The sequence below is a fragment of the Xenopus laevis genome, chromosome 2S (assembly GCF_017654675.1).
Source record: "Xenopus laevis strain J_2021 chromosome 2S, Xenopus_laevis_v10.1, whole genome shotgun sequence".
Taxonomy (NCBI): domain Eukaryota; kingdom Metazoa; phylum Chordata; class Amphibia; order Anura; family Pipidae; genus Xenopus; species Xenopus laevis.
The window spans coordinates 69,405,234-69,420,272 of NC_054374.1; the positions used below are offsets into that span (position 1 = coordinate 69,405,234).

Consider the following 15,039-nt stretch of genomic DNA (forward strand, 5'->3'; position numbering starts at 1 on the left):
TGACAATACTGAAGATGGGTATGCACACAGCGATGTGCGACTCAGAAATGTGCAGAGTTGTTGCAATACTTATATGAAAGTCTTTGTTGTTTTTTTTTTTTTTTTAAGTGTCCAAGTTTAGTGTCCATAAAAAAAACCTTCACTAATCCTGTCAACAGAGTGACCTAATATTGATACTTTAGCTATTACAAGGTACTGTGCTTTGCGTTACCCTAGTACTGAAGTCTGCTTTCACTGACAGGTATGTTTTCAGCAGGTTTAGCTCCCGCTGCCTTTGTTCCAAATCCCTACATCATAAGTGCAGCACCTCCTGGAACGGACCCCTACGCAGCAGGGCTGGCAGCGGCTGCAACACTCGGTAAATAATCTTCTATGTTTATGTTTAATCTTTTGTGTTAAGCCTACTGGCTATTCCTGTGCTGTGTGTGTTTTACGTGGTTTTTGTATGTGTGTTTGTGTAATGCGCCTTGTGGATTTTTAATAGCTGATGCTCTTACTTTGGATGTATGTATGTTTTCAAAAGTGAAAGTCTATTACCAGTTGAAAAATTAAAGCAAAGTCCTGATTGGTTGCTGCTGGAAACTGAACTTGTGCAAATTAGCTAAATCCCCCTTTGTCTTAATTCGTAATATATCATCTAAGGGACTTCATCATGTAAATGTGGGCATACATGGCCTGATGGTTGGAATTGCTGGCTTAAGCCTGTGGGTCATATGGTAACATATGGTCAATTCTGCTGATCCTTATGTAAGGCTATAAAGCATTGTTTTGAAATGTAATAAATTAGCCTGATCATATTGCTGCTTGAACTTGATCAGAAGCAGAAGATGGTCATCTCCCTTATTATTCATAGGTCCAGCTGTTGTACCCCACCAGTACTATGGAGTGACGCCTTGGGGGGTGTATCCAGCCAACCTCTTTCAGCAGCAAGCAGCAGCTGCTGCTGCGGCAAGCAACTCTGCTTCACAGCAGAACAATCCACAGAGTCAACAGGGCCAACAACAGGTGAGCCTACTGGGTTATAATATTGGAGCTAATATTTTTTTATTGGACATAAAACTGCATAAAAGTCCTCATTACATTTATAAATAGTAAGTAAAAAAATTCAAATTAATAGTGAATTAAAGCATTTAATTTTTTTAACTGATATAATAATGCCTTTACTCCTGCAGACAAACTGTTTAGTGGGAGCACTAATGCCACAAATCCATAACAGGCTAGGCATAAAATTTAGAAAGTGTGAGGTATTTGGAACAAATTAGAAAATTCCTTCTCCTCTTTCTCCCCTTCTATTTCTTAAGGGGGCTACCCCCCCCCTTTATTTTTTGTGATTAACACCCATTTCAATTAAATTCCCAGTATTTTGTGCTCCAGTTGAGCTGGAAATTGCATGACCCTTCGCCCTGTGTGCTTTTGTCTTAAGGGTTCTGGAGTATAGTATTGCCCTGAAACACGAGAACTAGATTTTACTGCTAGTCATGTCTTTTATCAAGGAAACAGAATCTAGGTTGCATTTAGTTCTCTACTGCTCTACTGCAAGTTGGAGTGATATCACCCCCTCCCTTTCCTCCCCAATTACATTGAGTAGGAGAAACAACAGCCTGCCAGAAAGCAGTTCCATCCTAAACTGCTGGCTCTTTCTGAAAGCACATGCCCAGGCAAAATTACCCAAGATGGCTGCCTACACACCAATAATACAACAACAAAAAAATATGCTTGATGGTTCAGGAATTACATTTTGTAGAGTGAATTATTTGCACTGTAAACTGTATAATTTAGAAATACAAACTACATCATAAAAATCATGACAGTATCTCTTTAATATAAGGAGCAACCTAACGTCACAACATAATAAGTTATGTAAGAGAAATCCGTTCTTCTCCCTGTGGCTATCCACACTGAGCAGAGAGTTCCCTAATGCATTTTAATCAAAGTGTTTGTAAATCTGCCCCCTTAGCATAGGTAGTCTATAGCGCCGCAAAAGTAATGCCAACAGGCCCAGCTGCTGCAGTAAAAAAATGATGATTGAAGTATGTCAGTGTTTATTCCGTTAAATATGCCACACAGTAGATAACCTCTGTTTTATAGTAAAGGGGTAAAAAGAGTTAAACTCTTGAGATTTTCTTTTATTCAGTGGTTTCAATTCTTCTCCCCTTTTCTAGCCCCAATATTAACTTTGCTGGTTTAATTTCTGAATCAGAAGGAGAAAAAGATGAGCCTAATAGTTCAAAGAAAACTAAATACACCCGCAGGTTTGAAATATTTCGAAAAATATGTGAGAGGCTTAAAGGGGAAGGAAACCTAGTCAGCGCAAACCCCCCACCCCCCCTCTCCCCTGGCCTACCTGTCCCGCTGGGCAAATGCCCCTAACTTGTTACTTACCCTTCTGCGCAGGTCCAGTCCAGGGAGTTCACCGACGACATCTTCTTCCTGCTGTGAACGGCGCATGCGCAGTAGGATCATTTCGCCGGTACGATCTACTGCGCATGCGCGTGACTTTTGGCGCATGCGCAGTAGATCCGTACCGGCGAAATGATCATACTGCGCATGCGCCAAAATGCCGTTCACAGCAGGAAGAAGATCGCGTGGAAGAAGATGTCGTCGGTGAACACCCTGGACTGGACCTGCGCAGAAGGGTAAGTAACAAGTTAGGGGCATTTGCCCAGCGGGACGGGTAGGCCAGGGGGGAGGAGGGAGGGTGGGCAACAAACGGGAGGGGGGTGGGGGTTTGCGCCAACTAGGTTTCTTTCCCCTTTAAGGATATTGTACCCATTAGTATAGGGCCATACCTACAGCTTCTCCCCCACCGTCCACCTAGTGCAGCATAGGTGGACGGTGGGGGGGAGAAGCTCCCAACGTAGGTAGGCAGAATTATCCTCCAGGGAATGGGAAGAATTGAGGGGAGGGTTGAATGGCTGTAACTAGGCCTCCTTAAACTTTAAAAGATCGCCTGACTTTACGGCGTTTTTCAATCCACCGTTTACCACCTGTTGCAGCTTTTAATTTTTTGTGTTTTTTAAGGCAATTGTCCTGCACTGTCTATATGTTAAGGCAGTGGGTCTGCACACTTGTTTGATTTTGTGGTGCTGAGGGCATGGCCCTGCATACTTTGGTTTTAATGATGTTTATTAAAGGCTATGTTTTAAAGTTTTTCATTATTCAGTAGTAACTTTGCTATTTCACCTGTATTGGTTTGCAAGGTAGCTGTAGGTATGGCCCTATACTAATGGGTACAATATCCTTAAAGGAGAAGGAAAGGTTAAAACTAAGTAAGCCTCATTAGAAAGGTCCACCTAAATATACCAGTAACCTCAAAGTAGTGCTGCTCTGAGTCCCCTGTCAAAAGAAATACTGCATTTCTTTCCTTCTATTGTGTACTCATGGGCTTCTGTATCAGACTTCCTGCCTTAAACCTGCTTAAACCTCATTGCCCTGGGCAAGAGCATGCTCAGTTTGCTCCTCTTCCCCTCCCCCCCCTCCATTCTCTGCTGTAATCTGAGCCCAGAGCAGGGAGAGACTCAGACAGGAAGTGATGTCACACCACATTAATACTGCAGCTCCTATCCTAAACAAACATTTAGAGTTTCTAGAGCTTTTTACTCGGGTATGGTAAAACATTCTACAGAATAAATATAGCATTCTAGCTTGCACTATTGCAGCTAATCTATTGCCAATAAAATGCCTCCGTAGCTTTCCTTCTCCTTTAAGCCTCTCACATATTTTTCGTTGGTTTAATTTCTGATCATATCATCTGTTGCCTTTGTATTCTTCATCATAGGTGCTACGTGCAGGAGGCAACCAGAGACCGTTGACACCCAACCAAAATCAGCAGGGGCAACAAACTGATCAGCTGGTGGCAGCAGCTGCGGTGAATTCTGCACTTGCCTTTGGACAAGGACTAGCTGCAGGAATGCCAGGTGGGTACACTGTACAAACCCATATAATATGGTTGATGGAGACTTTCATCATACTATAAATGCTCATGTGTGGAGGCTACGAAATGTATTTATTACTAATTTACGCATTGCAAGTTTTCGCTCGATTTAACAAACACCTCTCACAAACATGCCTACATACTCTTGTAAAGAAAAGCTCCATTGTATTGATATATAATCAGCTTCTATTGTCATTATTTCAGGATACCCTATGCTTGCACCTGCTGCTTACTATGATCAGACAGGTGCCCTAGTTGTGAATACTGGAGCCAGGAATGGTTTGGGTGGACCTGTTCGTCTAGTAGCACCAGCATCTGTTATCATCAGCCAATCAGCAGCACAAGCAGGTACATTTTTGTTGAATTTTCACTTAATATTTAAAAATAAATAAACAAACAGGAAATGCGCCAAATTAATTTTGCTGACTGATTTCAAAAGAGATTAAGATTTTATTTTTTTATTTTCTAGCCGTTGCAGCAGCTGCTGCCTCTGCAAATGGTCCAGCAGGTACTGCTAATGGACCATTTCGGCAGTTAAACTCTCAGCAGCCACAAGGCCAGCCTCAGCCTCAAGGCAACCAGAATCTTGCATCCAGCTCCTTCTATGGCAACAGCTCAATGAACAGTAATTCACAGAGCAGCTCCTTGTTCTCACAGAGCTCTGGTCAGCCTGGAAACAGTTCTTTGGGATTCGGCAGCAGCGGGTCTTTAGGAGCCACACTGAGTTCAGCTCTTGGTGGATTTGGGACTGCAGGTAAGATTGTGCCAATGTAGATTAAAAAAATAAAACATGGAAACAACCACAAAGTTTAAAACTCTGTTTTGTGGCAGTGACTTTTTACTTTATGAAAGGGCAAATTAATACTGATTTATATAACCTATTTTAACAATATAACAATTGCATTCTTGAATAAATACTTTTTTTATTGTAATAATTTTCTATTTTGCTGAAATGCACAAACCTGTGGAGAGTGATGGTGCTAGGGGTAACACATCTAAATAGTAACCATAAACAAGAAAATGACCCGTAAAGTTTGTAGTAGTGTAAGGAATACAAATGAATTATTATTGATCTGTGTCTGCTAAACAGACATGCCCAACCCTCACACCAGATAACACACAAATTATCAAAATGTAACTTTGAAGAACAAAATCCAGAAATAATTACGTGTACTCACCGTTGTCTCTTTCTGTTCAGTCACTTGGGGGACACAGGAACAGTGGGGTATAGCTGGAACCCCTAGGAGGCATGACACAACAATAGAAAGAATAGAACAGGCTCCTCCCCCACTTGCTATACCCCCGAGCTGGTGGAGCCCAGATCAGTTTGTACCAAAGGAATCTGATAATTTTGATCGTAACTTTACATTAACAATTGCATAGGAAAAGTTACCAAACCACGTCTGACTGGCAGAGACAGCCCCTATCCAGGGAGGTAAGTCCTGTGTCCCCCAAGCGACTGAAGAGCAAAAGATTTAACGGTTAGCACACAAAATCCCCTTTTCTCCATTGTCTGCTTGGGGTACACGAACAGTGGGGACCTACCAAAGCTGTCCCGTGGAATAAGGTGAGGAGGATAGGCCAACGTGGAAGAGACCACCATGATAGAATTTTACAATGGAGTGGATTAAGGTCCATGTAGCTACCTTGCACAGCTGTTCCGCTGAGGCTTGGTTTAGAAATGCCCAGGAATTGCTCACCCCCCTGGGGTAGCTTGGCCCCGTGAGGTATATGCTCGTTGAATGTTCTGTTTGATCCAGCTCAATGTGGTGGCTTTGGAGGCCAGTTTGCCTTGGTGGGGCCCCATGGGTAGCACGAACAGGGCATCTGACTTACGTATGTCATGCATCCTGTGGAGGTAAAACTTGAGAGCCCTGTGGGGTCCAGTGAATGCAGTGCCACCTCCTTAGTGCTGGATCGTGAGGGACAGAAGGTTGGGATGGTGACATCTGGTTTATGTGAAAGGCAGAGACCACCTTAGGAAGGATGGATGGTACGGTATAAAGTACCACCCTGTCTGTATGGAAAAAGGCAATCTTGCATGATAAGGCACCGCGTTTGTACACTCTTCTCGCAGATGAAATGACCAGCAGAAAAATGGACTTCAATGTGAGTAACTGCAGAGAAATGGAGGCCATGGGCTCTAATGGTGGTTCTTGGAGTGCTTGCAAAACCATGGTGAGATCCCATGTGGGGACAAGAGCTTGAATCAGAGAAGTTAGGTGAGCTACTCCTTGCAGGAAGGTCCTTACATTGGGTAGGAGAGCAAGGCGTTTTTGGAATAAGGCCAACAAGGTGGAAATCTGTGACTTGAGAGACCCATGGACAGCCCATCCTGGAGAAATTTCAGAGGTTAAGAGACGCCAAAGGGGGTTTTCGAGTGGTCTGCCTGTGGAGAGGTTGCTGAGCCACCAGAGGAGAGATGCCCGTGTCTTGTTGGAGAGCCGAATCATCTGGAGGAGCGACTACCGTTTCCAGACTTATAGAATGTTCCACTGTAGCTCCCTGAGGTGGTACAGAGCAAAGGCACTGCTTCGATTGTGGAGACCATGACCCCTAGTACTTTCATACAGAACCTGGCCTTGTGTGCCGGCTTCTCCAATAGAGATTTTACTAAGGTTCCAGGAGTGCCTCACAGATGTAGTCGTTTGCGTCCTTTATCTGTGAAGCCCACTGTGACAATTCGTGACAGTTGCCCCAGACTGAATTGCATCAAGCAGAGACTACCAGGATTGGATAGCTCTGCTAACCCAGACCGAAGGGAGGTGCTTGAGGCTGTGAATATGGAACGCAGTAAACCTTTGAGTTTCTTGTCCATGGCATCCTTTAATGAAGTGGCATCTGGAACTGGCAAGCAGGGTTCTTCGAGAGCCGGGATAATGGCGCGTCCACTGAGGCTGGCAAGAACCACCTTTCCAGAGCGTCTTTTGGGAATGGGTAAAGTTTCAGGAACCTACAGTTAGCTTGGAGACGCCTCTTGGGCTTGTCCCACTCCTGTTGGATTATGTGGTCGAGTTGTGAATGAAAGGGAAAAACTGGAGATGCTTTGCTGTATCTCTTGAAGAGCGTGTTAGATGATGCAAAAGAGGCCTCCGACTCCTGAAGATGAAGTGTGTCTAGGACCTAGAGGACCAGCGAGTATATCGCCCCTGAGCAATGTGTGAGGGACTCCTCCTCCCCTCCTAATCACTGAGTGACAGTTTGCCTTCTGAGAGGATGGTGTCTGGGGGAGGCGGGGATAGATTTCTGGAGCCACAGTCACTCTCCTCCTCTGAGGCAGATGGGGCCCTCCGCTTGTGTGCCTTGACCTTTGGGTTGTCAAGGCAAGACGGGAGTATATCCAACAATTGAGGCAGCTTTGGAATCGCTGTTGCTAATTGGGATTCTTGTGCGTCAGGGGTTGAGGTGTCTGTGTGGGGGGGGTGTCACTGTGCCCACCTGGGGGGCCTGGTGCACCTTAGGAGGAGCAGGTCCTGAGAGTTCCAAGCCTATAGCTGTGGGCTTACATAAAGAGCACATGGGGTCTTTGTGCCCCATTGGCAAATGTTTCCGGCATTTGGCACAAGTTGAAAATTTTATGGATGCTGATGAGGGTCCTTTGGCGACAGGGCCATCGCTGGACCCCTCAGACATGGTGAGGCAAGTTGCCTTCTAGGTCTTTTGTGCTGTCACAGCACTGAGCCCAAAACCTGTAGTGGGGGAAACAGACAGTAGGAGGAGCAGACACAGCTCTAGTTTGGTGTGCCTGCCAGGTAGTGACCGCAGCTATTCCCGTATACACAGAGGAGACCTGTCCCGTAATCCGCAGAGGCGCAGAAAGGACTGTTTTGGCACCAAAGTTTAAAACTTGCCGTAGAAGCGTGCCCCCGCTTACGCCCCCAGGCTGTCAGACGCAATGCATCTGTTGTGAGTTGCGATGGTAGCTGCACCACTCCAAGTGAAATAAGGCGATCACCCGGGACTCCACTATAGTTCTGCTCCTTAGTCCCGGAAGCCTGGGTCACAGGAAGAGAACCAGGGGGAGGGAGTGACCCAAGCATACTTACGCAGTGCGATTCTTAGATTTCTCCATGTCTTTCGGCCAATTAACTCTCCTCCTGTGTGGAATGAAGAGGTTAGAGAGACTTGAAGGTCATGCTGGAATCACACATTAGACCCCAAAGACAACCTCATCCTGGAAGATGCAAGACCGTAACCACCTACTCAGTGTAGGGGTCGAGCTTTTCCAATTGTCAGAATAACCAACGTAAACGTGATACAGAAGCACGTCCTAACCTCCTCCATATGGCATCGTTCAGCACACTGGTTATGGAGTATCAATCTCTGACATTCTGGTCAATGTAAATCCAGAAATGGCAACTTCTCCTAAATTCTCTTTCTCTCCCAGCAAGTGCATTTTTTTTTTAAATAAAAACAGCCATTCTGTTATATAAACACCCCCCCTCCCCCCATTGAAGCAGAGGCAGTTAGCATGCATCCTATAAACCTCTAGGTATAGGGGTTTTTGAATTTACATTTTGCTCATAAGTTCCATTTAGTTTAAAAAAAACTGGGATCTATAACATGACTTTATAATAGTAAATCTATTCCTTGTGAGTCTGACTTGGCTAATGGCATAGAATGGTATATCAAGAGATGGAGTTCCTTGCCCTTTTTTTGTGAAATTATGCTGCAATTTGAGTCTTTTTTTTCTTTCTATAGTTGCGAATTCTAACACGAACAGTGGTTCTCGTCGTGACTCTTTGACTGGCAGCAGTGATATCTATAAGAGAACTTCTAGCAGCCTGACACCCATAGGTCACAGCTTCTACAATGGACTGGGCTTTTCATCTTCTCCAGGTCCTGTGGGAATGCCACTTCCCAGTCAGGGTCCCAGTCACTCCCAAACACCTCCTCCATCCCTGTCTTCTCATGGGTCCTCCACCAGCCTCAACCTTGGTAAGTAAAAGACATTATATTATATACACTATCTACAAAAATAGTAAACTACTGTGAATGGAGTCAGCAACATCATTTTGAACATACAATAAACAGACTTCAAAATAAGCTGTAAAAGTTAAAGGAACAGTAACACCAAAAAAGAAAGCGTTTTGAAGTAATAGCACAGGAAACACAGCAGGTAATTGATAAGCTCTGCAATATATAATGGAATTCTTCAAAACTTATGTCATATATCCTGTGCTTAAATGGCTGCTTCACATCTAAACCAGGGATCCCCAACCTTTTGAACCCGTGAGTAACATTCACATTCAGGAGTAAAAGGAGTTGGGGAGCAACACAAGCTTAAAAAATGTTCTTGCGCTGCCATATAAGTGCTGTGATTGGACATTTGGTAGCCTATATGTGGATTGTCAATTTACATTGAGGCTCTTTGGCAGTGCACCTGATTTTTATGCAACCAAAACTTGCCTCCAAGCCTGGAATTAAAAAGTAAGCACCTGCTTTGAGGCCCCTATGGAGCAAGATCCAAGGGGTTGGAGAGCAACTTGTTGCTCACGAGCTACTGGTTGGGGATCACTGACTAAACTATAGTTGTGTTTCTGAATCAAAACTGCAGTTTTAGGGTGAAGGCTCACAGAGCTACTAATAGCGGCTATTTTTTGTGGCTACAAAATACCTTGCCTAGACAATACGGAGACTAGCCTCTGCTAAAAACATAGCATCATACTAAAGCCAATTATCACTTGTCTATTTTGTAGCAGTGACAAGTAGCATTTACTACTTGGTGTGTGTGTCTTCACACTTGACATTAAAAAGTAAAACATTAAAAAATTTGGTCTTTTAAAGTAATGACAATAATGTAGTGTTGTACTGCACTGGTATAACTGGTGTGTTTGCTTCAGAACTCAACAATAATTTAGATACAAAAAGCTGATAGAGAAATAGGGGGGCAACATTTTATGGTGTAGTAATAACTTTGTACAGCCCAAGTTGTTCAGTGATAACATAAAGCCCCATTATGTGATATTGTAACTCCTTTGCTGAGTGTATGGTATGGTGAGTGGGACGAGACTATAAACTAAATATATAAACAGCCAAATGGTAATCTTATTGATTGTTTTAAAAGCTTTCTTATTTACATGTGGAATGTTAAGAAATGTTAAGCACTGTGAGTTCATTATTCATGAAGCTTATAATATAAATAATGATGTTGCATTATAGGGAGATGGGTGTTTGCTTAATAAGTTCACAATAAGATCCAACCCAGTTAGTCTTTCTCATGTTCTGTATTTATTTTTATTCTCTGTAATTTACAACCGATTTTGTTTGTTTTTTTTTATTGGCTATAATGTGTTTTTTTAAATCAAAAACATAACATTACGGGGCCAATTCACGAAGGGTCGAATATCGAGGGTTAATTAACCCTCGATATTCGACTAGGAATTAAAATCCATCGAAGTCGAAGGATTTAGCGCAGATAGTTCGGTCGAAGGATAATTCCTTCGATCGAACGATAATTCCTTCGATCGAACGATAAAATCCTTCGAATCGAAGGATTTTAATCCAACGATTGAAGGAATATCCTTCGATCAAAAAAAGTTAGCCAAGCCTATGGGGACCTTCCCCATAGGCTAACATTGACTTCGGTAGCTTTTAGATGGTGAACTAGGGGGTCGAAGTTTTTTTTAAAGAGACAATACTTCGACTATCGAATGGTCGAATAGTCTAACAATTTTTAGTTCGAATCCTTCGATTCGTAGTCATAGTTGAAGTAGCCCATTCGATGGTCTAAGTAGCCCAAAAAAAACTTCGAAATTCGAAGTTTTTTACCTTCGAATCCTTCACTCGAAGTTAGTAAATCGGCACCTACGTTTGCAGCAGAGCCTGTGACATTTTTGAAAACGTTAAAAACTTTGTTTTGATACCCTTTTGGGTGCTATATGTTTCCAGTATCTTTGATAGTGTTAACAAACCTTTTTTACTATAGGAGGTTTAACGAATGGTAGTGGGCGATATATTTCTGCTGCACCAGGAGCGGAAGCAAAGTACCGAAGTGCCAGCAGTGCATCTAGCTTATTCAGCCCAAGTAGCACACTCTTCCCATCCTCCCGCTTGCGCTATGGTATGTCAGATGTCATGCCCTCTGGTAGAAGCAGACTACTTGAAGATTTCCGGAACAACCGCTACCCAAATTTGCAGTTACGAGAAATCGCTGGCCACATCATGGAGTTTTCCCAGGACCAGCATGGATCAAGGTATTTAACTTGTCTCTTGGCAGCCTCTTGTATTGTATTATTTGCTGCCTTTTGTTTAGTGTAGTTAATTAGTCTCTTTAAACAACACATAATTTTATGGAATGGATAAATCAGTCTATCTTTATCCTCTTGTTTTTTATAATGTTAGGTTTTTAGACACTTTCTCTGAGTTTAGGAGCTGCATCATGTTATCCAGTCTTCATTTGCTTAGTCTTTATTTGTATTATGCTGTATATACTTCACAGGGCTTGGCAACAATTCTTTGTTTGCACATCTTTATCTTGCCTTGTATGTCATCAATTGCATTCAAGATAGGGGAAAGCTGGGGAAATGCATGAGCTACCTACCACTCTAGTATGGCGTACTGCCAGGCGTAAGCTGGTGCCCCTTACTTAATGAGCCCTAATATGTTTGAGAAGAGGTGTTTTGTCAATGGATGTTGTAATATGTATATGCTGTTCATATTTTAGACATTGAAAAGCTGTACCATTCTTAATCTTACCATTGGTCCAAACCAAGGCTAGATGATTGATTCTTGGAATACATGTTTTGGTGAAGGAATTTGTATTGTATTAGCATGTCTTTTATTGATATTAGGAAGTTGTAGGCATTATCCGTAGCCTCCTTCCACTGTTCATATTCAAGACCAGGAATGGCCTGTGCTCATAGGCGGTAGGCTTGGTCAAAGGGCGGCTTTATTGACTCCAGGATTCCTCTGTAGAGCTTGGATAGCAGTTTAGTGGGGGGTGGGGAATGGAGAGAGTCTTCCAGCCCCACTGTGGCCACTGTGGGGGAAGGAGTTTGAAACTGGGCATGGAATGCATGTCAAAGTTTGAGGTACCTATAAAATTGTACCTGTTGATTAGGGACTCTTTCTTGTAGTGCATGAGGAAGTGAGACTCTTTCTTGGTGCGTGAGGAAGTGAGACCCAGATATTAAATCGGAGAGTTTTTTTAAAGCCCAGTCTTGGCCAATATACAAAGTCTTGGAGTTTGTGGAGATTTTGTAGGAGTGAATTAGCCCAGAGTGGGAGGTGGGGTGAGGTGAGCTGGTGGTGCACGATCTTCAATGCAGACCATGCTTTGTGTGGGGTCAATAGGGTGTCAGGCAGGGTGATCATGTCCACGTGATGCCTGGAGGGGTATGCTCTCATGCCCTCTATCGAGTGGAGAATAGATGCTTGAAGTACTAGGATTGTAGGGGTTGGGCTAGAGACACCAGTGTAGGTAATAAGATTTGAGAAGTAGTAGAAGTAGAAATGTGGGAGGGCTAAACCCCCTTTTATTCAATGGCTGCTGTTAGTCTTAACCAGGAGATGAGGAGGGGGACCCTTTAGATTGGATTATGGCACTATTTTTTTTTTTTAAAGACTAGTCGGTGTATGGTGAATGGGGTGTTGTTGGAATATGTAAAGAAATTTGGGGAGGCAGATCATTTTAATTGATGCTTGCCCATCCCCAAAGTGTGAGTGGTAGTTTGGCCCAACTCTCGAGGGTATGAGACATAGGGTCAAGTATCGGGTCTAAGTTTAATTTCAGAAATTGTTGGGGGTCTGGGTGCACTCCTGTCCCCAGGTACTTGAAATGATGACACCCACTTTAATTGTCTCTGGGGGTAGTGTAGTGGTAGGCAGGGGGTCAATGCTGAACAGTTGCAATTTGTCCCAGTTAATCCGGAGTCCAGAGTACTTGCAAAAGTCCTAAACAGTGGCAAGTAGACTGGAAAGGGACTCTAGAGGGTCTGCTAGGTATACAAGTATGTCGTCGGCAAAGAAGGACACCTTCTCTGTGATATCTGTGATACTAGCCTATTGTAGCCCTTGATAGTTGGGCTATCTCTTATCATAATGACCAAGGGTTCAATTGCTAGTGCAAAGAGGATTGGGGACAGGGGGCATCCCTGCCTGGTCCCCCTACAAAGTTGAAAGGGGGGAGAAACATAGTTATTGACCCTTACCTATTGGGGATTTGTACAGTAGCTTCACCCACTGGACAAACCTGTGTAGCACTTGCAAAAGGTAGTCCCATTCTACCCAGTCAAAGGCCTTCTCAGAATCAAGCGTGGCCACCATCCTAGATTCCCTGTTCGTATGCGAACGTTGAAGGTTAGTAAAGAGACGGCAAAGGTTAAAGTCTGTTACTCTGCCTGCTATAAAGCTGGATTGGTCCGTATGTATTATATCCTTCACTGCTCGGGTTAACCTTGTGGCCAGAATTTTTGCCAGTATTTTGGCATCAGTGTTGATAAGGGATATAGGGAGGTATGAGCTGCATAGGGTTGGATCTCATCCTGCCTTTGGAATGACCACTATAAGTGCTTCAGCAAAGAATGGTGGCAGTGATTCGGAATCCCAGGCTGCCTGGAAAGGATCTAGGAGCGGTGGGGTTATTAGTGGGCCTAGTGTTTTGTATTAGTCTGGGGGAAGCCCGCCCAGGCCAGGGGTTTATTCGACGGAAGGGATTGGATAGCATTTTCTACCTCTTCTGCAGTTATGGGTAGATCAAGCCAGGCTTGCTCTGCCGGGCATATCTTAGTGGAATACATGTTTTGGACATGTTATCCAGAATGGTCTTTCTATAATTTGGGTCGCCATACCTTGTCTATAAAATATAATTTGAGCATTAATTTAACCCTATAGGGTTGTTTTGCCTCCAATAAAGACTAATTATATCTTATTGAGTAAAGTACTGAGGCTCCCTGTGACAGCAGCAGTGCACTATTTCCAGTTCTGATGATGTGCTGGTAGTTTGGGAAATGTAAACATAATAAACAACAATAAAAAAACAATATTAAGCAAGCAGTTACACTCTCTAAATTTGTTAATATGTCATCATATTTGATTGTTTGTAGGTCATTTTAAGTGGGACCAATACATTTATTTTTGCTATACAATAAGTCCTATAGTCTATAATTTACTTAATACTTTGGGACAGCACCTAGCCATATACATGTGTGTATATCCCCTTCTATAAAGTTAGAACATATAAATAATTGTACATTTATAATACTTTTATAACTAACAATAGGACTTATTTAAATAAAATAGGACATTTTAAATTCTGTTGTTCGCTGGAAATCACTTTAACTGTTAAAAACCATGAGCGCTTAGCAAAGCACCTGAAGCCACTGCCATCTGCACTTGTGCTGAGATTTTCATAACAAAGGAGATAGCTGCCAGCATGGGGGATTGGTGAAACCTTCTTCAGTAGCTGCTCATGTTGCAACTACATTAGCAGTCATCAAGTTTTAGGTGTGAATATCTTTGAGACTTTCAATTTTTGCTAATGGATGTATACAACTAAGTTGTGTCATCTTCTTCAAAGAGTTGTAGAAGCTTTGAGTGTTGGTTGGAATGGTCTTAAATCCTGTAGAGGCAAAGAACAGCATAAGTGCTAAAAATATATTTGTCTCCTGCAGGTTTATTCAGTTGAAGCTGGAGCGAGCTACACCTGCAGAAAGGCAACTGGTGTTCAACGAGATCCTTCAAGCAGCTTACCAGCTTATGGTGGATGTATTTGGGAATTATGTCATACAGAAATTTTTTGAGGTTGGCAAATGTCCCCATTTTTCCTTAGTCCGTTATTATGTAAAGCTTTGCTTGATGGTACAACACATCAGGGCATTAATAACAGATGAAATGGCTAAATATTTTAACATGCAAATCAAGTTTTCTCTGTTGTCTCAAGGGGGACACAGGGACTATGGGGTTAAGATCCACCCTCCAGGAGGCTGGACACTTATGTTAATGAAAAAAGGGGGCGTGCCAGATTCTGTGGCTTAACCCCACACTGTAGTGAAACCAACCAGTTTTTAAGTGTCCTGCTTCCAAGGAGGATGGACAACTACAGCTCCAAGCTTTTAAGAGAAATTGGGGTTCATACCACATTCAGGGCTACCTGTATGGCTTGA

General features: G+C 43.0%; 1 protein-coding gene across 4 annotated transcripts in view; it reads left to right on the forward strand.

Annotated features, from left to right (window-relative positions):
- pum1.S (pumilio RNA binding family member 1 S homeolog) overlaps positions 1 to 15,039 on the forward strand; it is a 51,764-nt gene that overhangs the window by 23,754 nt on the left and 12,971 nt on the right. For 2 of the 4 annotated variants that reach the window (NM_001087650.1, XM_041583005.1), the window contains 8 exon segments: positions 242 to 358; positions 854 to 1,005; positions 3,779 to 3,917; positions 4,139 to 4,282; positions 4,404 to 4,688; positions 8,636 to 8,872; positions 10,863 to 11,130; positions 14,548 to 14,677. In NM_001087650.1, coding sequence (NP_001081119.1) covers positions 242 to 358; positions 854 to 1,005; positions 3,779 to 3,917; positions 4,139 to 4,282; positions 4,404 to 4,688; positions 8,636 to 8,872; positions 10,863 to 11,130; positions 14,548 to 14,677 — 1,472 coding nt within the window. 4 annotated transcript variants of the gene reach the window in all.